The 26369-nt window shown below is 40.8% G+C and overlaps 1 protein-coding gene across 1 annotated transcript in view; it reads left to right on the top strand.

Moving 5' to 3' along the window:
* LOC121871542 (transcription cofactor vestigial-like protein 2) overlaps nucleotides 1-26369 on the top strand; it is a gene marked incomplete in the record, with an annotated part of 118592 nt that overhangs the window by 72792 nt on the left and 19431 nt on the right. Inside the window, 2 exon segments of the mRNA XM_042373985.1 lie at nucleotides 1590-1839; nucleotides 5354-5511. Coding sequence (XP_042229919.1) covers nucleotides 1590-1839; nucleotides 5354-5511 — 408 coding nt within the window.

Below are 26369 nucleotides of genomic sequence, written 5' to 3'. Positions count from 1 at the left end.
GAACGAGCAATACAGTAGAAGTCTTCAACGGAAGTGGTGTCATTATAACAAAAGACGGTTATAGACATCTACCTGTAGGTGCGGTAATCGGCACGAATGATTTCAAGACCGAGTCGTAAAGGGAAAGGTAAATGAGCGGGTGAAGGAAATCCAAGCTATCTGATATCGCTAAAACTGAGCCACATGTAGCGTTTGCGGTATTCACCCAAGGAATCAGTGGAACTACCTGATGCGCACTATCCCCGATAGCGGACCCCTCCTCCACCCTCTGGAAGAGGTCATCAGGGTTGCTTTTATTCCAACACTGGTGAAAAGCCTTCGCTTAATCCCAACAGAAAGGTCATTCCTTGCACTACCACCGAGATTGGGAGGAGTGGGAATGATTAACCCAGAGGAGCTTTATGCCACTGATCATCAGAACTCTGTCAAGCTCACGGCAGCCCTCACAAGCACACAGTAGCTCAGAATGGTGCAAGTGAGATAGATACCAACGAATTAAACAAGATTCGACGTTTCATTACGACAGCACACCCAAAGTGATAAACTGCAACAAATGATGCAGCAAATATCAGAGAACTTGAAAATAAAAGTAGCTATAGCGCAGAAGGTTGGCGCCTCGAACTGGCTAACAACATTACCGATAAGGGCAACGGGCTTCAGCCTTAACAAACAAGAATTCACGGATGCCATTGCTTTAAAGTGTGGTTGGCCAGTAGAAAGTTTGCCTACCCAATGTGTGAGTCGCTCATCCTACGACATCAACCACGCCATGGTGTGCAAGAAGGGAGCTTCATATGGCGATGTAAGGTATCTCACAGCGAATATGCTGAAGGAAATCTGCCACGACGTCATGGTGGAGCCGACCCTCCTTCCATTGGACGGTGATAATCTCCATCATAGGACTTCCAACACATCCAACGAAGCCCGTGGACATCAGTGCTAGAGGAATTTCTGGACGGAGGGACAGTGAGCCTTCTTTGACATCAGGATCATCGACCCCATGGCCGCATATTACTCAAATTATCTCTCGAGGCTGCACACAAGAGGAACGAAAACGACAAGAACAGGTAGTATGGGGAGAGAATTGTGAGTGTGGATCAAGGTAGCTTCACTCCTTTGGTGTTCACAACCTCTGGCGGGATGGGACCAAGTGCAAGATGCTTCTACGCAAGACTGGCCGAGGTGTTATCTGAACAGAAACAGCAGCCCAGAAGCAAAGTTGCAACCTGGCTGAGAAGTCGACTGTCCTTCTCTACACTTACGTCTCCATTGTCTTGCCCCAGGGGAACGAGATCTTCGGCCCTAAGCCGACATCATTCGCAGGTATAGAGTACGAAACATCAGTCACCGAATGCCGCATAGATCTGCGACTTAACTAACTCCGCAAGGTAAGTAATTTTAGGATATTTATTATTAAGGTATTAAATGGATGGCGAAGGTATGGCTTTAAGGGGAGGTTGGAGGCCAAATATTACAAAAAAATAGTAGTAGTAGTAGTAGTAGTGTTAGTATTATTATATTACAGTCTTACGACAACACACCATAAGTTACCATACATACATGTCTCACATGACCTGGCTTCCCTACAGACCCGTGCCCGATGTCTCAGCGTAACCTGCCTGCCTCCTTCTGGAACAGCCACTACCACGCGGGTATGTCCGGGTACCCTACGGCGGGTAGTTCAGTCACGTTGACAGGTCACGAGTCCCTCTATCCGGACTACTCCAGCCTGCACGGCCTGCACCAGAGCGACCCCTGGACCTACAACTTCACCGCGGCAGGCCAGTACCCCCACCATCGCTCCGTCGCTGACTTCACCTATATGCCCTCCTCCTCCAGGTGAGTCTTTCATTACCTGTCTCCCTTCCAAGTACGTCATCAACCTCTGTATCCTCTAAATAAGTCTTCAATATCTGTTTCCTTCTTCAGGTCGACGCCTCTATCTTCCTCCAGGGTCGTCCTCAACTATTAAATCCTATTCCAGACAGGGCCCCAGCACCTGTTTCCTCTTCCAGGAAGATCCTTATCACTTGTCGCGTCCCTCAAGATGATCTTCATATCCTTCTGGATATACGGAATTCCTCATTTGTCTCATCAAGTATTTATTATTGAAGGTGTTCGTAGAATCTCTAACCATAAGGACTTGTATTGGAATCCTCGCCAGTCATCACATATACAGGATGGTGTATGATAATGGCACGCCGTTATTGTTAATTCCTCCTTCATCAAGTTAACGTTAGGTGAACACAGTGTTTTGTTTCATGCAGTGAGATAAGACAAACTTGTGGGCGTTTGATATGGAAACACATATTGGTTTGCTGTAGTCGTTTTCGAATACATTGTGTTTTTGTTTTGATTAATTGAAAGTCATATTTTTTTTCTTGATTTGGTTCTCTCAAAGATATTATCAACATTTGGTTTTATTATCATAAGAGACATAGTGGATGTTGCCTTCGTTACCATAAAAGACATTGCATATTCGCTTTAATTGTTAAATAAGATATTCTGCTTTAGCCATTTTGGAGCGCATAATAGTTAGTGTTTTAGTTATTATAGAAGACATAATGTTGCTATGAAAGATATATGATATAGTAACGTGGCCCAGTACAACATGACAGGGACATAGTGGATGCTCATGTCACTTAAAGGAAATATTTACTGTATGTTATAACCCTTTAGAAAACATACTGGATGTTTTAGTGAACTATCTTGGTCATTTAAAGACATACTTGATGTTTTTAGCCACTCAGAATAATGTCACCGTGGATCAACTGAACGTCCATCAGAAAAAGGTTAGGCCACTCAGTACAGCACCCCGTCAATGGAGGCTTCGTTTCACTCAGAGCAACTTACTGTACAACGATCAGGTAAATGGTAATCAGAAGCTGTAAACCACCCAGGAAAACCTGACTGAAGGACGAGTAAACTTAACGCTAAGATCCGTGACGTGTCGGGGTGGAGGGGGGCGCTGAAGGATAATGACACCATACCAAGATTGATTTCCGGATACCTCCCACCTCAGCAAATATTTTACGGTGCCCACTCCCCTCCTACCCCCTCCCCTCAAGATCCCTTACCTTCCTGCCTCCCACTCCCCTCCTGCCCCTCTCCTTCTGCCCCGCTCCCCTCCTGCTTGTCCCTCCTGCCCCTTTCCCTTCTGCCCCCTTCCCTTCCAGACCCCCTACCCTCCGGCTCCCTTCCTGTGCTCCTCCCTCCTGCCCCTCCCTCCTGTCCCTCCCTCCTGCCCCCTACCCCCAAACCTGCCAGAAGACATACAGGTGTTCCCCCATATGAGAAAAAATAAATAAAATAAACAGATTCTCTCCTTCCCTCCGGAGCTTCAAAGGGAACATAAACCTGAAGGTCAATATAAGAGGTGATGAAAGGCGGATCGTGTTTATCTGATGGCCGCCATAACACCGCAGCGGCAATAGGAGGTACAAGAGGGGGGGGGCTCTCCGAGATCTCCCATGTTTGGTTTGGTGTCTGGCATAAGAACCATCGCCAACACGAGCAATAAACAGCGCCTGGTGTTATTTTTCGTCCTGCAATAACATTCTGACAGAGGTTACGTTATAACGAGCATTCACACGAGTTGTACTTTCAGTAGCGCCTGTGTTATGTTAGTTCCGGGGGTTCCCGCTCCAGAGGGTCACAATGGCGGTATATTCAAGTGTTATCAATTTGTTGTGACCTGAAGTCTTCTGTCTCTCTCACTATCTTCCACCTGACGCCCTCAAGGTCGGATATTATTACCATTGACATAGAAAATTTAAGTATAATTAGATATACTATACAGTATACGATCCTATCTTGCCTTGTCGCAACCTGAGACAATCAATACATTGAAACTAATAAAATGGCTCGTCATCTAAACAAAATAAATATTACCTTTGTTATCTATTTCATGGAAGGAACATCGTCTATGATGACAATGGTAATGGAGAGGAATTAATAGCGCGGACGATGGTTTTCCCGGTGGTGCCAGAGACCTCTATACAGCGTCTGGTGTATCCTGTATTCCTGCCGTTATTGTAATCATCATAAAATATCGAGTAAAATCCGCTTGATGGATCTTCACATTAGAGCTGAGGTTTAAACAATGTGATACCCGTTGATAGAGACCGAGGCTGACACACCGTCATGCAGGAGTGATGGTTCCTCTTGATGGATCATATTATTATTTTTTTTCACTCTTCCAAGAAATGGATGATGCTATCACAGCCTTGGTTTTCCCGAAACAAAACTTCACCGTCATTGTGGTGAACTGGACTTGACATCTTCAAATGCTATCATAATAAACTTGTATTTGTATTTATTTATTTTTTCCTTCACTCCTTGAAGCGTTTATCCAGTACGACGAGTTGTGGCCGGAATCAAGATCAACACAAATTCTTTCATCATTCATTGCCTTTCATTCCTTCATTCACTCAGTATATACTACTTAACATGTGTTTTACTAAAGTGTTTCTCTCACAACAAGGCCCCAAAATGTTGCCTCGCACAGCCCAGCGTCATCCACTACTGCTAGCATTAACTCCATCCTCTTGTCATATTCCTTACTGGTTCGCTCCTGGTTGGATAGTTTAAATACCTTTGTTATATCACCTTTGTTTAACCCTGACTTCCATTTATACACCTCGATCATACCGCCCCTCACTCTAAGTCTCGAGGGACTGCAAATTAAGCTCGGTTTGTGGTCACTTTTAACTATATTCCGATGTTCTTGTTTTACAATGCGAGAGTCAAAGTGTTATTCTTGTAATGATGTTAATGGGTATTTTTTTTACTGTGTTTGAGTCTATGATTTAGTAGAATGTTTATGTATGCTGATGGACCTGATTAGTATAATGAATTTATTATTTATTTTAAGTTTTTCTTTATTTGTTTTATGTTTCGTTTATTTTATCCTTTTCTCTTTATTCTAATTATTTTTATTTTTATTTTCAGGAGAGCGAATAGTTAGATCTTGGGAATTATTTTGTCGAAATTTTAGTCTTAAAGTAACATAGGAAGGATTTACTTCAAGTTATCTTCAGTGTATTTTAGTCTTCACGAACTACGACAGTGTATCGTCAGAATCGTCGCTTCACACTGATATAAATGTGTTAGTTTTTAATATACCATTAAACATTTATTAATTTCTACGATATTTTCCGGTAAATATTCAAGCACTATCCCCGTGATATCTTTTAATCATCTTCGTGTCCACTCTTCAATATGCCCTTTAATTCTTTCTTTACATTAACTCTTTTATTAATTTACAAAACATATTTTGTTCTATCTTCATTGTTTCTTTGTAATTCATTTTCCAACATCAAGACATTGTTCACCAAGGCTCCCCGTGTTCCAGGTATCCTCACAACTACTCCTCACTCCTCATGGGTCGGCCGCGGCTTCCTCAGTGTGTGGTGGGGAAGGCTGACCCCTGGGGTGCCGCGCCCCGCCTCCACGATGAAATGACCTTTGACCCTACAGCCGCCTACACCCACCACTTCTCCTCCATGTCAGGTCAGTGTACAGTAGGTCAACGTCATACTTGAACTGATATCTATTTCTGACACCAATGTGTGTGTGTGTGTGTGTGTGTGTGTGTGTGTCCCATCTTTTAATTCAAAGAGAAACCTTACGGAAGCCATTGTTTAGGAGGCCTTTTAAAAGTCCTATTAACATTAACAATACGATAAATTACTCTTACGATAAATCAATGATCAGGTCACCCACTGTGCCACTCCAAGACTACAAGGATCACCTGAAGATTCGCCCTAGAGCTTAATTTATCTGAAGATTAACCAATCTAACGTTACCTGGGGGTTGGGTTGGGTTAGGTTAGGTTAGGTTAAAATTCAGGTGAGATAAGCTTCAGGTCATTCGAGTACATTTCCCTCGGGAGACTTAAGAAAGAGGTAGAAGAGCAAAGTGGCCTCCAGCTCCTCCTCCAGGCCCTGACCTCAACCTCACCTATGCCAACAATGTCGCCCTCGAGGAGTTAGAGTAATAATACATCCTGAAGGTCCATCATCTTTATCATTCACAGTTCAACAATGTTAAGTGTCTCTATCTCACCCCTTGACTGTGCTTTGGGTTAAGAGAGAGAGAGAGAGGGAGAAATAATGATAAAGCAAGAGAGAGAGAGTGATAAAGTGAGAGAGAGCATGAAAAACAGAGATAATTCGAGAGAGAGACAGACAGAAAGCTCCAGGTATGATAACACTCCAGGTATAACACTAACCATAATGGATTAACTATCAATTAAAATAAATATCTCAATACATATACATACGTAAGCTTAAAGCCATTCATACCTTGAAACGTGATTGGCTATTTCATCTCAGTGTTGCCACATACAAAAGATAAGTTAATTTCTTAATCAACAATTTTCATTAATATTCATGGCTTACTGTTTATCTGGTAATACCGATCACCTACATGACTGAATATATAGAATCCCTGCTATCATTACGTTGATATATAGACTGCGTAAATTTAGTATAAGTCAGTATGTATATCGGGAATCCTTACGCTTATATAATTGCTGTATAATATATAGAATCCCTGCGGCATTAACGTTTATACACAGAATGCATTAATGTGCTACAGATTACAATTATAAAGAATTCTTAAGCTTGAAAGAGACCTAGGGGTACTTGTAAGCCCGGACCTACGGCCTAGAAAACAGTGCGTTAATGTTCGAAATAAGGCAAACAGAGTATTGGGTTATATATCTAGAAGTGTAAGTAACAAGAGTGCAGAGGTCTTATTGCAACTATATCTTGCGCTAGTCAGGCCACACCTCGATTATGCGGTTCAGTTCTGGTGCCCCTAGTATAGAATGGATATAAATTCACTAGAGTCGGTGCAGCGAAGAATGACAAAAATGATTCCGGGACTTAGAAACCTTCCATATCAGGATAGGCTAAAGAAACTTAACTTGCATTCCCTAAAAAGACGAAGAGTGCGGGGAGATATGATAGAAGTATTTAAGTGGGTGAAAGGAATCAATAAAGGGGATATAGATAAAGTTCTTATAATATCCGAGCAGGATAGGACTCGGAGCAACGGATTCAAGTTGGATAAGTTTAGGTGTGGAGGGAGATAGGAAGAAACTGGTTCACAAATAGGGTGGTGGACGAGTGGAACAAGCTTAGCAACTTTGTAGTAAGTGCGGGAACTCTGGAAAGTTTCAAAAGGAGGCTGGATAGATTCATGGATGATAGAGAGTGGTAGTAACTCTCGACAGGAGCTGCCATGCACAGGCCAACTGGCCTATTGCAGACTCCTTATTTTCTTATGTTCTTATATAATGTTCTTATTTGTCACCAATATTGCATTGATTTATAGAATGAATAAATATTATTCACATATATTACTCCGATACACTATTATTAGTATATTCCCACCCAGCATAATTTGTGTATTCTAACGGTAATAGTATACAGCTCTGTATAGTAGAGGTCGGACGGATACTGAGGCGAGAATGAAGTATTTACACTTTTCCTTTATTATGATGTTTGGGGTTAAATGGGAAATGGGAATGAGAGAGAAACTGATAGACAGACAGGGAGTGAAGAATAGATGTAGTAAAGTGATGAAACACAGAGAGAGAGAGAGAGTGTCGACACGTAAATAGACGGACAAACAGACAGAAAAGTAGATTGACAAGAGAGAATAGGAGAGGGGGAGAGATAAAGAGAAACAGTATTACCAACGACAAGACAAAGAATTCTTCCCGGAGGTGTTGCCAACGCTGGAAGAATTTTCAATTATGCAAAATAACCAGAACTTTTATAGTTAAGTGAACTCGAAGGGGGGGGATAAAGAGAGAGAGGGGATTATCACCTCCTGGCTTACACAACATTAACACCCTCCCCTCCTTCCCTCTCCCCTTACTCTCTCCTTCTTTTCCTCCTCCTCCTTTCCCCTCCTCCTTCCTTCCCTCCCCTCCCTTCCCTGCCCACCATCCTCCTCATCTCTTCCACTTCAAAGAGCTGGACACCCCCAGAACTGTCCCTCTCACCCTTTCCCCCTATTCCTCCCCTTCCTCCATATTCCCCCCTTCCCCTTTCCTCGGGGCATCATCCACTTCAAAGTCTAAAGAGGAAGATATTATACACAACATCATAGAAGTAGACTTTGAAGTTCACAGAATTAAACAATGAACTTAACAACATCTCCGTCTTTCTTCACATCAAATTCTTGGACCTCATAAACTTACCTGAGCTTCGTGGTTTAGGATACGATACATTTCTTTCTCTCTTATTCAAATGAGATGTTGGACTTAATAAAATCCCATCCTAATTCTAATTTTATTTTGGATTTCCTAAAATTATAATCCTGACTTACTTAATTTTCATTGCGTATCAGAATTAGTTTTTGGATTTACATTAGATTAAACCTTTGGACTTAACGAAATAAATTTTCTTAGTTGAATAAATACTGGACTTAGTAGGATTAAATTCCATTACCTAACTTAGATTTTGGGTCTAAATGAAACTAGAGGCCAGGCTTCACAACAAGCGACTTCGGGCTAAACATTACTGGCATTTTTACTTCAAATATTTTACTGATTTGCTTAGAAAATTCCTTTACATTGTTGTTGATAAAACCAGACAGGTAGCGCACTAATTCCCACAACTGAAACATTATCCTAATCTTGCCTAATTTAAACTAATCTACATTTACTTAACCTAACTTAACCAATCTAAACCAATTCTTAACCAAACTTACCATAAAGCAGTATAACCTAACCTAACCTAACCTAAATAACTTTGTCGAATGTGGAAATGAGAGAAATGGTGAGAGATGGAACGAAGATGTAAAGGAAATGAGACTTATGTAGGAAGAGAGAGAGAGAGAGAGAGAGAGAGAGAGAGAGGAACAAGGAAGGGGCGGATATTTATAACGAAGAAAGGGAGGGAAGAAGAGGGGAAAGAGGAATGGGGAGGGAAGAGGAGGAGGGAGAGGGGAGAGAGAGTAAGGGAAAGGGCGGAGCAACATGATTAAATGGTTGTTGGCTGCGTTATTGCATTTAATTGTCTCGATCAAGAGGCTGCGTTCCGACTCGCGCCTCACACAGCTGGCGACGACTTTGACTTTATAACTGACTCACTGTTTGAGCTCGTGTGGGCGGGAGATTCAGTCACATCATGTATACACTAAAATGAATAAAACTCGTCTATTTATTACTTCATGACACGAAGATGTCAAAGCAATTTAAGTTATTTTTAGATTTACAGTGACAAAATAGTATCGTATTGAATAGAAAATAAAAATTTATACTTTTAATAACGTTTAGTATTAATGAGAAAACTGTCTCCACTTCTTATTGATTAAAAGATGATGAGAACATAAAAGTAAGAATATATTTTCCTTTTTAGTTTCAAGTTGTAACCAAATTTGAAGAACATCTTTGGTAATGAAGCGAAGAAAATTGATTAAATTGTTAAGGAAATGTATATAATGAACTTTAATATAAATTGCCTAATATTTATCTTATTTATTGTTTATCATTTACTTATTTAGCCTCTATTACATTTTGTTCATATTATTTATTACTTGTTAAATTTAACCTGGAAAATTGACGACGGAAATTACAGATTTTTTTTATTAAATATTAAAAGACAATTATCAAGTAGGCTGGTTTTAAACCCTTTGAGTACTATGAGTTAAGTACTATGACAAGCATGATGACCTAATCCCTTGAATAAAGCCTCATTGTACTTAAGGGGTTAAGTCACCATACTCAATGGATTAAATCATCGGACTAATCGAGTTCAAAGGGTTTAAAAGGGTAAGGAAAACTGATCAATAATTTGGTAAATATCATCATGTACATTGATTAGTATTAAGATTTACTGTGATCATTTACACTTATCAGTATAATAGAGAATAGAATCATTTACAGTAGCAATTTGTGTGGTACCTTATATCATTTACAGTGATTAAGAACATAAGAACAACATCTAGAAGTAGGTCATAAGTGGGTCACAACATCTAGTAGTAGGTCATAAGTGGGTCACAACATCTAGTAGTAGGTCATAAGAGGGTCACAACATCTAGTAGTAGGTCATAAGTGGGTCACAACATCTAGTAGTAGATCATAAGTGGGTCACAACAGCATCTAGTAATTAACAGGTCATAAGTGGGTCCACAACATCTAGTAGTAGGTCATAAGGGTCACAACATCTAGTAGTAGGTCATAAGTGGGTCACAACACTTCTAGTATTAGGTCATAAGAGGTCACAACATCTAGTAGTAGGTCATAAGGGTCACAACATCTAGTAGTAGGTCATAAGAGGTCACAACATCTAGTAATTAGGTCATAAATTGGGTCACAACATCTAGTAGTAGGTCATAAGTGGGTCACAACATCCTAGTAGAAGGTCATAAGAGGGGTCACAACATCTAGTAGTAGGTCATAAGAGGTCCACAACATCTAGTAGTAGGTCATATCGCAGGTCCATATCCTAGTAATGAGTCATAAGTGGGTCACAACATCTAGTAGTAGATATGGTAGATTCACAACATCTAGTAGTGGAGTCATAAGAGGTCACAACATCTAGTAGTAGGTCATAAGAGGGTCACAACATCTAGTAGTAGGTCATAAGTGGGTCACAACATCTAGTAGTAGGTCATAAGAGGGTCACAACATCTAGTAGTAGGTCATAAGTGGGTCACAACATCTAGTAGTAGGTCATAAGTGGGTCACAACATCTAGTAGTAGGTCATAAGAGGGTCACAACATCTAGTAGTAGGTCATAAGAAGGTCACAACATCTAGTAGTAGGTCATAAGTGGGTCACAACATCTAGTAGTACTGAGTCATAAATGGGTCACAACATCTAGTAGTAGGTCATAAGTGGGTCACAACATCTAGTAGTAGGTCATAAGAGGGTCACAACATCTAGTAGTAGGTCATAAGAGGGTCACAACATCTAGTAGTAGGTCATAAGAGGGTCACAACATCTAGTAGTAGGTCATAAGTGGGTCACAACATCTAGTAGTAGGTCATAAGAGGGTCACAACATCTAGTAGTAGGTCATAAGTGGGTCACAACATCTAGTAGTAGGTCATAAGTGGGTCACAACATCTAGTAGTAGGTCATAAGAGGGTCACAACATCTAGTAGTAGGTCATAAGAAGGTCACAACATCTAGTAGTAGGTCATAAGTGGGTCACAACATCTAGTAGTAGTAGGTCATAAGTCACAACATCTAGTAGTAGGTCATAAGTGGGTCACAACATCTAGTAGTAGGTCATAAGTGGGTCACAACATCTAGTAGTAGGTCATAAGAGGGTCACAACATCTAGCAGTAGGTCATAAATGGGTCACAACATCTAGTAGTAGGTCGTAAGTGGGTCACAACATCTAGTACTAGGTCATAAGTGGGTCACAACATCTAGTAGTAGGTCATAAATGGGTCACAACATCTAGTAGTAGGTCATAAGTGGGTCACAACATCTAGTAGTAGGTCATAAATGGGTCACAACATCTAGTAGTAGATCATAAATGGGTCACAACATCTAGTAGTAGGTCATAAATGGGTCACAACATCTAGTAGTAGGTCATAAGAGGTCACAACATCTAGTAGTAGGTCATAGGCCACAACATCTAGTAGTAGGTCATAAATGGGTCACAACATCTAGTAGTAGGTCATAAGAGGGTCACAACATCTAGTAGTAGGTCATGGGTCACAACATCTAGTAGTAGGTCATAAGAGGGTCACAACATCTAGTAGTAGGTCATGGGCCACAACATCTAGTAGTAGGTCATAAATGGTCACAACATCTAGTAGTAGATTGCAAATGGGTCACAACATCTAGTAGTAGGTCATAAATGGGTCACAACATCTAGTAGTAGGTCATATGGGTCACAAACATCTATAGTAGTAGGTCATAAATGGGTCACAACATCTAGTAGTAGGTCATAAGTGGGTCACAACATCTAGTAGTAGGTCATCAAATGGGTCACAACATCTAGTAGTAGATCATAAATGGGTCACAACATCTAGTAGTAGGTCATAAAATGGGTCACAACATCTAGTAGTAGGTCATAAATGGGTCACAACATCTAGTAGTAGATCATAAATGGGTCACAACATCTAGTAGTAGGTCATAAATGGGTCACAACATCTAGTAGTAGGTCATAAGTGGGTCACAACATCTAGTAGTAGGTCATAAGGGTCACAACATCTAGTAGTAGGTCATAAATGGGTCACAAACATCTAGTAGTAGGTCATAAATGGGTCACAACATCTAGTAGTGGTCATAAATGAGTCACAACATCTAGTAGTAGGTCATATGTCACAACATCTAGTAGGTCATAAATGGGTCACAACATCTAGTAGTAGATCATAAATGGGTCACAAACATCTAGTAGTAGGTCATAAGAGGGTCACAACATCTAGTAGTAGGTCATAAGAGAGGGTCACAAACATCTAGTAGTAGGTCATAAGTGGGTCACAACATCTAGTAGTAGTCATAAGAGGTCACAACATCTAGTAGTAGATCATAAATGGGTCACAACATCTAGTAGTAGGTCATAAATGGGTCACAACATCTAGTAGTAGGTCATAAGAGGGTCACAACATCTAGTAGTAGGTCATAAGTGGGTCACAAACATCTAGTAGTAGGTCATAAGTGGGTCACAACATCTAGTAGTAGGTCATAAGAGGGTCACAACATCTAGTAGTAGGTCATAAGTGGGTCACAAACATCTAGTAGTAGGTCATAAGTGGGTCACAACATCTAGTAGTAGGTCATAAGAGGGGTCACCAACATCTAGTAGTAGATCATAAATGGGTCAAACATCTAGTAGTAGGTCATAAATGGGTCACAACATCTAGTAGTAGGTCATAAATGGGTCACAACATCTAGTAGTAGGTCATAAGTGGGTCACAACATCTAGTAGTAGGTCATAAGTGGGTCACAACATCTAGTAGTAGGTCATAAATGGGTCACAACATTCTAGTAGTAGGTCATAAATGGGTCACAACATCTAGTAGTAGGTCATAAATGGGTCACAACATCTAGTAGTAGGTCATAAGTGGGTCACAACATCTAGTAGTAGGTCATAAATGGGTCACAACATCTAGTAGTAGGTCATAAGTGAGTCACAACATCTAGTAGTAGGTCATAAATGGGTCACAACATCTAGTAGTAGGTCATAAGAGGGTCACAACATCTAGTACTAAGTTATGGGTCAGATGAGATAAGCAGGTGTTTGAGGTCACGACTCAGTGAGATAGTAAGGTCAAAGGATAATTAATCATAGGTAATTTAATGTTAACAACTAAATTAGGGTCAAGAAATCGAAAGTTGGACCAGTTCAGGAGTCAACCGTCTGAGTTGAATTAGCAGTCAGAAGCTGTCAAAAAGTTCCTAGAGTCAGGGGTCAACTGCTATGTACAAGTCAAAGTTCACCAGGAAGCCGAAGTCGTCATGGCAGGTATCGGGACGCTGGGTGGGGTCGCGGGCAATATCGGGCGGCTTGGACGGGGGAGGTAACGTCAATAATGGTCCGGAACCCTCCACTCACACGCACGACTTCCGCTCCTCTTCGTACGCTTCCAAAATACATTAACTTCCATCATCCCTCCCCTAACGCAAAGGAAAATATAAAAACTCATCAATGAATTAACACTCCCCCCCAAAAAACACATAAAAAACAGAATAAAGGGATTAGAAGAGAGAGATAGGAAATGAGAGAGAAAGAGAGAGATAGGAAATGAGAGAGAAAGAGAGAGAGGGAAGATTAATCCTATGGACCTCCTATACAGTCGACAAACCACAGTATTGACGGGGAGATGATCCGAGCATCACGCTGTACATAATCTCATTTTGAGTGAGAGGAGTCGTAAGATTAACATCCTGGAATGTGCAATAAACATACATTTGGGGGGAGGGGGGGGGGGCGAGGGGTGAAGGAGGTGTGGACGACCATTACGCGTACGACAGTCATATTGATGGAATTATTATGGTGATGTGGACTCCCTATACTCATCAACCCCCAACCCCCTACGCCCCTACCTCTCCCCACTGCTTCTCCCCATCCTTCCTCTCCCTCCTTTCTCCCCATCCCTCCTCTCCCTCTCTCTCCCCCTACTCCATTGTAGACGTGGACAATATGCTTTGGTACTACAGTTATTAGTAAGGGGGATTATTATATTGGAGGGAGACAGTGCTGGTATTGTTAGTCCTGTGTCACCATACCAGGAGGGAGACAGTGCTGGTATTGTTAGTCCTGTGTCACCATACCAGGAGGGAGACAGTGCTGGTATTGTTAGTCCTGTGTCACCATACCAGGAGGGAGACAGTGCTGGTATTGTTAGTCCTGTGTCACCATACCAGGAGGGAGACAGTGCTGGTATTGTTAGTCCTGTGTCACCATACCAGGAGGGAGACAGTGCTGGTATTGTTAGTCCTGTGTCACCATACCAGGAGGGAGACAGTGCTGGTATTGTTAGTCCTGTGTCACCATACCAGGAGGGGAGCCAAAGGTATTGTTAGTCCTGTGTCACTCATGCTACCAGAAGGGGGGAGACAGTGCTGGTATTGTTAGTCCTGGTGTCACCATACCAGGAGGTGTGGAGACAGTGCTGGTATTGTTAGTCCTGTGTCACCATACCAGGAGGAGACAGTGCTGGTATTGTTAGTCCTGTGTCACCATACCACAGGAGGAGACAGTGCTGGTAATGTTAGTCCTGTGTCACCATACCAGGAGGGAGACAGTGCTGGTATTGTTAGTCCTGTGTCACCATACCAGGAGGGAGACAGTGCTGGTATTGTTAGTCCTGTGTCACCATACCAGGAGGGAGACAGTGCTGGTATTGTTAGTCCTGTGTCACCATACCAGGAGGGAGACAGTGCTGGTATTGTTAGTCCTGTGTCACCATACCAGGAGGGAGACAGTGCTGGTATTGTTAGTCCTGTGTCACCATACCAGGAGGGAGACAGTGCTGGTATTGTTAGTCCTGTGTCACCATACCAGGAGGGAGACAGTGCTTGGTATTGTTAGTCCTGTGTCACCATACCAGGAGGGAGATGCTGGTATTGTTAGTCCTGTGTCACCATACCAGAGGGAGACAGTGCTGGTATTGTTAGTCCTGTGTCACCATACCAGGAGGTGAGACAGTGTTGGTATTGTTAGTCCTGTGTCACCATACCAGGAGGGAGACAGTGCTGGTATTGTTAGTCCTGTATCACCATACTAGGAGGAGACAGTGCTGGTATTGTTAGTCCTGTGTCACCATACCAGGAGGACACAGTGCTGGTATTGTTAGTCCAGTATCACCATACCAGGAGGAGAAGGTGCTGGTATTGTTAGTCCTGTGACACCATACCAGGAGAGACAGTGCTGGTATTGGTAGTCCTGTGTGTCACCATACCAGGAGGGGAGACAGTGCTGGTATTGTTAGTCCTGTATCACCATACTAGGGAGGGAGACTTCCAGTGCTGGTATTGTAAGTCCTGTGTCACACCATACCAGGGAGGACACAGTGCTGGTGTTAGTCAGTATCACCATACCAGGAGGAGAAGGTGCTGGTATTGTTGAGTCCTGTGACACCATACCAGGAGAGACAGTGCTGGTATTACATAAGTTTAATGGTGGTGTTAGCTGACTTTTTACTGATGTGACGTGTTAGTTGTGTGTGTGTGTGTGTGTGTGTGTGTGTGTGTGTGTACAACTAACCATACACACCTGTTCATCTACACTACTTGGGCACTTGATTCCCAGGCACAGTATTATGGTCAACCTCCTCGGTTCCTTTGATGTAAGAAATTGAAATAAAAGAAAAAATCACAAAGATGTAAAAATGTAAATATAAATCATGTACTGTTCTTCATATTATTAATTACAAACACGACAATGGCGGTGAAGTTGTCTATTACCATACAATAACGTTTTATAGTTTCCTATTAGTTTATTAGTACACTATCATCAGAGGCCATCAGAGCTTTAAATGGATGTAAATGGACGACTGATCTCATGTATTAGCAGGAGACACACGCCTGCCCTCACCAATGCCGAGAAACACATCGTTATCGGTAGAGCACATCCGCTAAATACCCGGACGATCCTGTGCGACGACGGTGACACACCAGAGCGTCGCCCATATCAGACATCAAAGTCTCCACCTATCTCTGATCGTAACGCTGTCGGCCATCAGCTGGTCGGTGCCGAGACGTCCGTGTCTGCTCGTCTCTTTTTTCCCACGGTGACCTCCTTGACGTCACTGCACACCTCCAGGGCCTCCCTTCAGTATGAGTATGGACACTCCAAAGGCCTCCCTAGTATTGGGATGGACACTCTAAAGGCCCTCGCTAGTATTAGGATATGGACACTCCAGGGCCTCCCGCTAGTATGAGTATGGACACTCCTAGGGCCTCGCTAGTATGATATGAACACTCCAGGGCCTCCTTCATTTATGAGTATGGACACTCCAGGGCCTCGCTAGTATGAGGTATGTGGATACTCCAGGGCCTCCATGAGCCATGGAGTATGGATCCTCCAGGGCCTCCTTCAGTATGAGTATGGACACCCCAAGGGCCTCGCTAGTATGATATGGACCTCCATTGCCTCGCTAGTATGAGTATGGACACTCCAGGGCCTCAACTAGTGAGTATGGACCTTCCAGGGCCTCGCTATTATAAAATTATAGACACTCCAGGGCCTCGCTCAGTCTGAAATTATGGACATAAAGAACTTCCTTCAAGTATAATTATGGACACCCCCAGGGCCTCGCTAGTGTGAGTATGGACCTTCCAGGGCCTCCATATTATAGTATGAACACTCAGGGCCTCGCTAGTATGAGAATGGACACGCAAAGGGCACCTTCAAGTATGAGTATGAACACTCCGAGCCTCGCTCATAGTATGAGTATGGACACGCAAGGGCTTTAAGCTAGTATGGTATGGACACTCCAAGGACTCGCTAGTATAATTATGGACACTGCAAGGCCTCCTTTAGTAGAGATATGGACACTTCAGGGCCTTGCTAGTATGAGTATATGGACACCCCCCAGGGCCTCAGTAGTGTAATTATGGGCACTCAGGGCCTCATGAATAATGAGTATGGACATGGGGCCTCCTTTAGTATAATTATGGACACCCCCAGGGGCCTCGGTAGTATAGTATGGACACCCCCAGGGGCCTCCTTCTAGTATGAGTATGGACACTCCAAGGACTCTTCTAGTATGAGTATGGACCTCCAGGGCTTCGCTAGTATGAGTATGAACACTCAGGGCCTCGCTAGTATGAGTATGGACACTCAGAGGACTCGCTAGTATGAGTATATGGACACTCCAGGGCCTCCTTCAAGTATGATATGAACACTCCAGGGCCTCCCTTTAGTATGAGCTGGACCTCCAAGGACTCTAGCTAGTATGGTATGAACACTCTAGGGGCTTCACTAGTATGAGTATGGACATCCCAGGGCCTCCTTTAGTATAGTGTGGACACTCAGGACTCGCTAGTATGAGTATGGATGCTCTGGGGCCAAAGTTAGTGGCCGTATGTGCTTATGCTTCTGAGGCCACGATTACCATCAATATGTATAATCAGAGAAATAGTCATTATATCAATTTTCCCCTTATAGCTTCTCCCACTACTGTAATAATAAGCTATAGTGCCCAGCAATAGCATGGTCACACACATTTATTGCTTCTTGGGAGTTAATTTCATACCCGTAGGCCTCCCAGTGTCGAGTATGCCACACACCTTGGTGGTTTCAGCATCAGTATACAAGCTCCACTTGTCCTATATATTACATGTGTGCTCTGAAGGTCTCAGGCATCTGTGTGTAATCTCTGAGTTCATAACATTTTCAAAGCTCCAAAATCAACTCCGGTGTCCTGTAATTGATTAATACAATCGAGTAAGAAAAATCAGTGTAATGACGTAAAGTGATATGCATATTAAAGAAATCAAGGAAATATATCATGCTTCTTATTATAGAGGCCCGTGACGCATCTCAGTGTGCACTCTTCGTGGCTAACAAGTCAATAGAGTAGAAGGTTTTGGAAGTGTTTGGTGAGATACCTGGAAATTATTAAGTAGTGGATTAGGCTCTTGACTATTTATTATTATTATTATTATTATTATTATTATTATTATTATTATTATTATTATTATTATTATTATTATTATTATTATTATTATTATTATTATTTATTATTATTATTATTATTATTATTATTATTATTATTATTATTATTATTATTATTATTATTATTATTATTATTATTATTATTATCATTATTATTATTATTATTATTATTATTGCTGGTATCGTTTTCATTAATTTGAAAATAATTTAAGACAGCACACACACACACACACACACACACACACACACACACACACACACCAGAGCGACCATCTATACACTTGTCAAGATAGGAAACAGTTACGATTTTCCCAGAGATGTGTTGGTGGTGGTGACCCCGGGGGACAGCTCTCAGGGGCTCACCCACAACACAAACATATAACAATTAACGTTAACCTTTAGTTATATAGAAGTATTAATGGTATATGTTTGAGTGTTAGTGATGTATGTTTGAGTGTTAGTGATGTATGTTTGAGTGTTAGTGATGTATGTATGAGTGTAAGTGATGTATGTATGAGTGTTAGTGATGTATGTATGATGTTGGTGATGTATGTACATGGTGTTATTGATGTATGTATATGAGTGTTAAAAGTGATGTATGTATGAGTGTTAGTGATGTGTGTATGAGTGTTAATGATGTATGTATAGTGTTGAAGTGATGTATGTATGAGTGTTAGTGATGTATGTATAGTGTTAGTGATGTATGTATGGTGTTGGTGATGTATGTTTGAGTGTTAGTGATGTGGATGTGTTAGTGATGTGTATGGTGTTAGTGATGTATGTATGAGTGTTAGTGATGTATGTATGAGTGTCAGTGATGTATGTATGAGTGTTAGTGATGTGTATGAGTGTTAGTGATGTGTATGAGTGTTAGTGATGTGTGTATGAGTGTTGGTGATGTATGTATGAGTGTTAGTGATGTATGTATGAGTGTTAGTGATGTATGTTTAGTGTTAGTGATGTGTGAGTGTCAGTGATGTATGTATAGTGTTAGTGATGTATGTTTGAGTGTTATTGATGTATGGATGAGTATTAGTGATGTATGTTTGAGTGTTAGTGATGTATGTATGAGTGTCAGTGATGTGTGTATGAGTGTTAGTGATGTGTGTATAGTGTTATTGATGTATGTATGATGTGTCAGTGATGTATGTATGAGTGTTAGTGATGTATGTATAGTGTTGAAGTGATGTATGGATGAGTATTAAGTGTATGTATGAGTGTTAGTGATGTATGTGTATGAGTGTTAGTGATGTGTGTTTGAGTGTTAGTGATGTATGGATGGAGTGTTATTGATGTATGTATGAGTGTTAGTGATGTATGTATAGTGTTAGTGATGTATGTATATTAGTGTTAGTGATGTATGTTTTAGTGTTAGTGATGTATGTGAGTGTCAGTGATGTATGTATGAGTGTTAGTGATGTATGTATGAGTGTTAGTGATGTGGATGGTATTAGTGATGTATGTGTGAGTGTTAGTGATGTATGTATAGTGTTAGTGATGTGTAACCATGAGTGTTGGTGATGTATGTATGAGTGTTAGTGATGTATGTTTTGAGTGTTAGTGATGTATGTATGAGTGTTAGTGATGTGTGGATGAGTGTTAGTGATGTATGTATGAGTGTTAGTGATGTATGGATGAGTTTTTGGTGTGTGAGTGTTGGTGATGTGTATGAGTGTTAGTGATGTATGTATGAGTGTTGGTGATGTATGTATGAGTGTTAGTGATGTATGTTTGAGTGTTAGTGATGTATGTGAGTGTTGTGATGTATGTATGAGTGTTAGTGATGTATGCATGAGGTTAGTGATGGGCGAGCGTTAGTGATGTACGTATGAGTGTTAGTGATGCATGTATGAGTTAGTGATGTATGTATGAGTGTTAGTGATGAGTAATTGCATGTATGTATGAGTGTTAGTGATGTATGCTGAGTGTAGTGATGTGATGGATGAGTATTAGTGATGTATGCATGAGTGTTAGTGATGTATGTGTTAGTGAATGTATGTATGAGTGTCAGTGATGTATGTATGAGTGTTAGTGATGTATGTATGAGTGTTAGTGATGCATGTATGAGTGTCAGTGATGTATGTATGAGTGTTGTATGAGTGTTAGTGATGTATGTATGTATGAGTGTTAGTGATGTCATGTATGAGTGTTAGTGATGTATGTATGAGCGTTAGTGATGTATGTATGAGTGTTAGTGATGTATGTATTTGAGTGTTAGTGATGTATGTATGAGTGTTAGTGATGTATGTGTGAGTGTCAGTGATGTATGTATGAGTGTTAGTGATGTATGCATGAGTAGTAGTGATGTATGTATGAGTGTTAGTGATGTATGTTTGAGTGTTAGTGATGCATGGACGAGTGATGTATGTATGAGTGTTAGGATGTATGTGTGAGATGTTAGTGATGTACGGATGATTAGTGATGATGGAGTGTTAGTGATGCATGCATGAGCACAGTGATGTATGCATGAGTGTTAGTGATGTCATGCATGAGTGTTAGTGATGCATGGATGAGCATTAGTGATGTATGTATGAGTGTTAGTGATGTATGTATGAGTGTTAGTGATGTATGTATGAGTGTTAGATGGATGTATGAGTGTCAGTGATGTACGCATGAGCATTAGTGATGTACGTATGAGCATTAGTGATGTATGCATGAGTGTTAGTGATGCATGGATGAGCATTAGTGATGTATGTATGAGTGTTAGTGATGTATGCATGAGTGTCAGTGATGCATGTATGAGCGTTAGTGATGTATGTATGAGTGTTAGTGATAAACAAGTGATGTATGTATGAGTGTTAGTGATGCATGTATGAGTGTTAGTGATGTATGTGAGCAAACAAAAAAACAAACAAGTCAGTGATGTATGTATGAGTGTTAGTGATGTATGTATGAGTATTAGAAATGATGAGTATTAGTGATGTATGTATGAGTGTTAGTGATGTATGTATGAGTATCAGTGATGTATGTATGAGTATTAGTGATGCATGTATGAGTGTTAGTGATGTATGTATGAGTGTTAGTGATGTATGTATGAGTATTAGTGATGTATGTATGAGTATTAGTGATGCATGTATGAGTGTCAGTGATGATGTATGAGTATTAGTGATGTACGTATGAGTATTCAGTGATGTATGCATGAGCGTTAGTGATGCATGTATGAGTAAGTTAGTGATGCATGCTGAGAGCTAGTGATGCAATGAGTGTTAGTGATGCATGTATGAGTGTCAGTGATGTATGCATGAGCATTAGTGATGCACGCATGAGCATTAGTGATGCGCATGAGTGTTAGTGATGTATGTGCGAGCGTTAGTGATGCATGCACGAGCGTTAGTGATGCATGTATGAGCATTAGTGATGTATGTATGATATTAGCGGTGATGCATGTATGAGTGATGTATGAGTGTTAGTGATGTATGCATGAGTATTAGTGATGTATGTATGAGTGTTAGTGATGTATGTATGAGTGTTAGTGATGTATGTATGAGTGTTAGTGATGCATGTATGAGTGTTAGTGATGCGTGTATGAGTAAGTTAGTGATGTATGGATGAGTGTTAGTGATGCATGTATGAGTGTTAGTGATGTATGTATGAGTGTTAGTGATGTATGTATGAGTGTTAGTGATGTATGTATGAGTATTAGTGATGTGATGTATGAGTGTTAGTGATGCGCTGCATGAGGTTATGATGTACGTATGAGTGTTCCAGTGATGTATGCATGAGCGTTAGTGATGCATGTATGAGTGTTAGTGATGCATGTATGAGCGTTAGTGATGCATGTACGAGCTGTTAGTGATGTAAGCATGAGTGTCAGTGATGCATGCATGAGCATAGTGATGTACGTATGAGTGTTAGTGATGCATGTATGAATTTTGAAGGGATGCATGTATGAGTGTTAGTGATGCATGCATGAGTGTTAGTGATGCATGTATGAGTGTTAGTGATGTATGTATGAGTGTTAGTGATGTATGTATGAGCGTTAGTGATGTATGTATGAGTGTTAGTGATGTATGTATGAGTGTTAGTGATGTATGTATGAGTATTAGTGATGCATGTATGAGTGTTAGTGATGTATGTATGAGTGTAAGTGATGTATGTATGAGTGTCAGCATGCATGTATGAGTATCAGTGATGTATGCATGAGCATTAGTGATGGGCGTGATGAGTGTTAGTGATGCATGTGTGAGTGTTAGTGATGTATGTATGAGCGTTAGTGATGTATGTATGAGCATAGTGATGCACGCAATGAGTGTTAGTGATGCATGCATGAGTGTCAGTGATGTATGTATGAGTGTTAGTGATGTATGCATGAGCATTAGTGATGTATGTATGAGCATTAGTGATGTATGCATGAGCGGTAGTGATGTATGTATGAGTGTCAGATGTATGTATGAGTATTGTGATGCACGCATGAGTATTAGTGATGTATGCATGAGTGTTAGTGATGTATGTATGAGTGTTAGTGATGTATGATGTTATGATGTATGTATGAGTGTTAGTGATGTATGTATGAGTGTTAGTGATGTATGTATGAGGTTAGTGATGTATGTATGAGTGTTAGTGATGTATGTATGAGTGTTAGTGATGTATGTATGAGTATTAGTGATGTATTGATGAGTGTTAGTGATGCAATGCATGAGTGTTAGTGATGCATGTATGAGCATTAGTGATGCATGTATGAGTGTTAGTGATGTATGTATGAGCATGATGTGGATGGATGAGTGTTAGTGATGTATGTATGAGCAAGTTAGTGATGGCACATGAGTGCATTAGCGATGTGTATGTATGAGCATGATATGACATGGATGCAGCGAGTGTGTATGTATGTATGAGGTGATGTATGTATGAGCAGCAGTGATGCATGCATGAGTGTTAGTGATGCATGTATGAGTACAGTGATGGGTGGATGGTGTTATGATGTATGTAATGAGTGTTAGTGATGTATGTATGAGTAGTGATGTATGTGCGAGTGTTAGTGATGCGTATGAGGTTATGATGCGTGAGTGCATGATGTATGAGTGTTAGTGATGTATGCATGAGCGTTAGTGACAATGTATGTGATGAGTGTTAGTGATGATATATTATGTTAGTGATGTGAAGAGCGTTATGATGTATGGCTAGCTAGTGATGATATGACATGCATAAGTGATATGTTAGTGATGCATGTATGAGTGTTAGTGATGAGTATGACAGATGTGGAGAGTATTAGTGATGTATGTATGAGTGTTAGTGATGTGGCGTATGGAGCAGTGATGGCGGTGAGCGTTAGTGATGTATGTATGAGCAAAAGTGATGCGCAGAGTGTTAGATGTATGGCATGAGTGGATGGCGTATGAGTTAATAATATATAGTGACGCACGCATGAGCATTAAGCGAGCGCGAGTGCAGCGATGCATGCAGAGCGTTAGTGATGAGCGTATGAGTGTTATGATGACGCGAGCAGTGATGCACGCAGGAGCGTTGGTGATGTCATGTATGAGTGTCGGAGCGTGATAAGCTAGTGATGTATGTATGAGTGTTAGTGAGCGTATGAGTGTTAGTGATGTTATGAGCAAGTGATGGAGAGTGTTAGTGACGTCCGATGAGCAGGTGATGTATGTATGAGTGTTAGTGATGTATGTATGAGTGTTAGTGATGTGTATGGCGAGCGTTAGTGATGTATGCATGAGTGTTAGTGATGTATGTATGAGGCAAGTGATGATGCATGAGTATTATGATGTGCGTGAGTATTAGTGATGCATGTATGAGTGTTAGTGATGGTGAGCGTTAGTGATGTCATGTATGAGCGAACGTGCATTAGTGATGGCAATGAGTGTTAGTGATGTATGTATGAGTGTTAGTGATGTATGTGAGTGTTAGTGATGCATGTATGAGCGTTAGTGATGTCGTATGAGCATTAGTGATGCATGGCGGCGATAGGATGCTGCGAGCCGATGATGCATGAGCGTTAGTATGCATGAGTATGGTAGCTGGATGTATGCTGAGCCAGCGATGTGTGCATGAGCATTAGTGATGTATGCATGAGTGTTAGTGATGCTGGCATAGTTAGTGATGTATGTATGAGTGTTGCGATGCGTATGAGTGTTGCGATGTATGTATGAGCGTTAGATGTGGCGTGAAGCGAGTGTTAGTGATGTATGTATGAGTATTAGTGATGTATGCATGAGTGTTAGTGATGTATGCATATATTAGGATGTATGTATGAGCGTTAGTGATGCATGGAGCATTAGTGATGTATGTGAGCATTAGCGTGATGTATGTATGATAAGTAGTGATGTATGTATGAGTGTTAGTGATGTATGTATGAGTGTTAGTGATGTATGTATGAGTGTTAGTGATGCATGGCGATGTTTAGTGATGGCGATGAGCAATAGTGATGTACGCATGAGCGTTAGTGATGTATGTATGAGTGTTAGTGATGTATGTATGAGTGTTAGTGATGTATGTATGAGTGTTAGTGATGTATGTATGAGCATTAGTGATGTATGCATGAGTGTTAGTGATGCATGTATGATGTTAGTGATGTAATGTTATGAATGAGTGTTAGTGATGTATGTATGAGTGTTAGTGATGTATGTATGAGTGTTATGATGTATGTATGAGTGTTGAAGTGATGTATGTATGAGTGGTAGTGATGTATGTATGAGTGTTAGTGATGCCGTATGAGCGTTAGTGATGAAGAGTGTTAGTGATGAGACGATGAGTTAGTGATGTACGGATGAGCGTTAGTGATGCATGTATGAGTATTGAAGTGATGCATGCATGATGTTAGTGATGTATGTATAAAAGAGTGTTGAAGATGGCATGAGTGTTAGTGATGTATGTATGATATTAATGTATGGACTGAGCGTTAGTGATGCATGTATGAGTGTTAGTGATGTATGCATGAGGTTAGTGATGTATGTATGAGTGTTAGTGATGTATGTATGAGTGTTAGTGATGTGTGTATGAGTGTTAGTGATGATGTATGAGTGTTAGTGATGTATGTATGGAGTGTTAGTGATGTATGAGTGTTAGTGATGTATGTATGAGGCTAGTGATGGATGCAGAGATGTTGGTGATGTATGTATGAGTGTTATGATGTATGAGAGTGTTATGATCGCATGATATTAGTGATGCATGTATGGAGTGTTAGTGATGTATGCATGAGTGTTAGTGATGTATGCAGCGAAATGAGTGTTAGTGATGTATGTATGAGTGTTAGTGATGTGGCGGCTGGAGTGTTAGTGATGTATGCATGAGTGTTAGTGATGTATGTATGAGTGTTAGAATGTGAGTGTTAGTGGATGTATGTATGAGTGTTAGTGATGTATGTATGATGTTAGTGATGTATGTATGAGTGTTAGTGATGTATGTATGAGTGTTAGTGATGGCAAAGAGGTTAGTGATGCGGCGATGTTAGTGAAGTGAGATGTTATGCGTATGCGTATGAGTGTTAGTGATGTATGTGTATGAAGTGATGTATGTATGAGTGTTAGTGATGCATGTATGAGCATTAGTATGTATGTGCATGAGTGTTAGTGATGTATGGTGAGCATTGATGATGTATGACGAGCGTTATGATGCATGCATGAGTGTTAGTGATGTGTGGATGAAGTGTTAGTGATGTATGGCTGGAGTGTTGTGCGATGTATGTACGATGTTAGTGATGTACGTATATGTTAGTGATGCATGAGTGTTAGTGATGTATGTATGAGTGCATGGCTGAGCATTATGATGTATGATGAGCGTTAGCATGTATGAGTGTTATGATGTATGTAATGTTAGCAGGATGTATGTATGAGTGTTAGTGATGTATGTATGAGTGTTAGTGATGTGAGCAGTTAGTGATGTATGCATGAGTGTTAGTGATGTATGTATGAGTGTTAAGTGATGTATGTATGATGCTTAGTGATGTATGATGAGTGTTAGTGATGCATGTATGAGTGTTAGTGATGTATGTATGAGTGTTATGATGCATGTATGAGTGTTATGATGTGCGATGTAAGCGAGTGTTAGTGATGTATGTATGGCGTTAGAGATGGCGTATGAGCGTTTAGTGATGACGTATGAGTGTTATGATGTATGTATGTGCGAGTGTTAGTGATGTATGCATGAGTGTTAGTGATGTGCATAAGTGAGTGAGTATGTATGATGTTGTGGATGTATGTATGAGCGTTAGTGATGTAGGCATGAGTGTTAGTGATGTGCTACATGTGTTATGGTGATGTGGCATGTGGTGCGGCGAGTGTTAGTGATGTATGATGATAAGGAGTGATGCATGTA

Source organism: Homarus americanus, unplaced genomic scaffold (genome assembly GCF_018991925.1).
Source record: "Homarus americanus isolate GMGI-L3 unplaced genomic scaffold, GMGI_Hamer_2.0 scaffold45698, whole genome shotgun sequence".
NCBI lineage: Eukaryota > Metazoa > Arthropoda > Malacostraca > Decapoda > Nephropidae > Homarus > Homarus americanus.
Note: the sequence above shows the minus strand (reverse complement) of the source record. Positions and strands in the feature narration are given on the sequence as shown.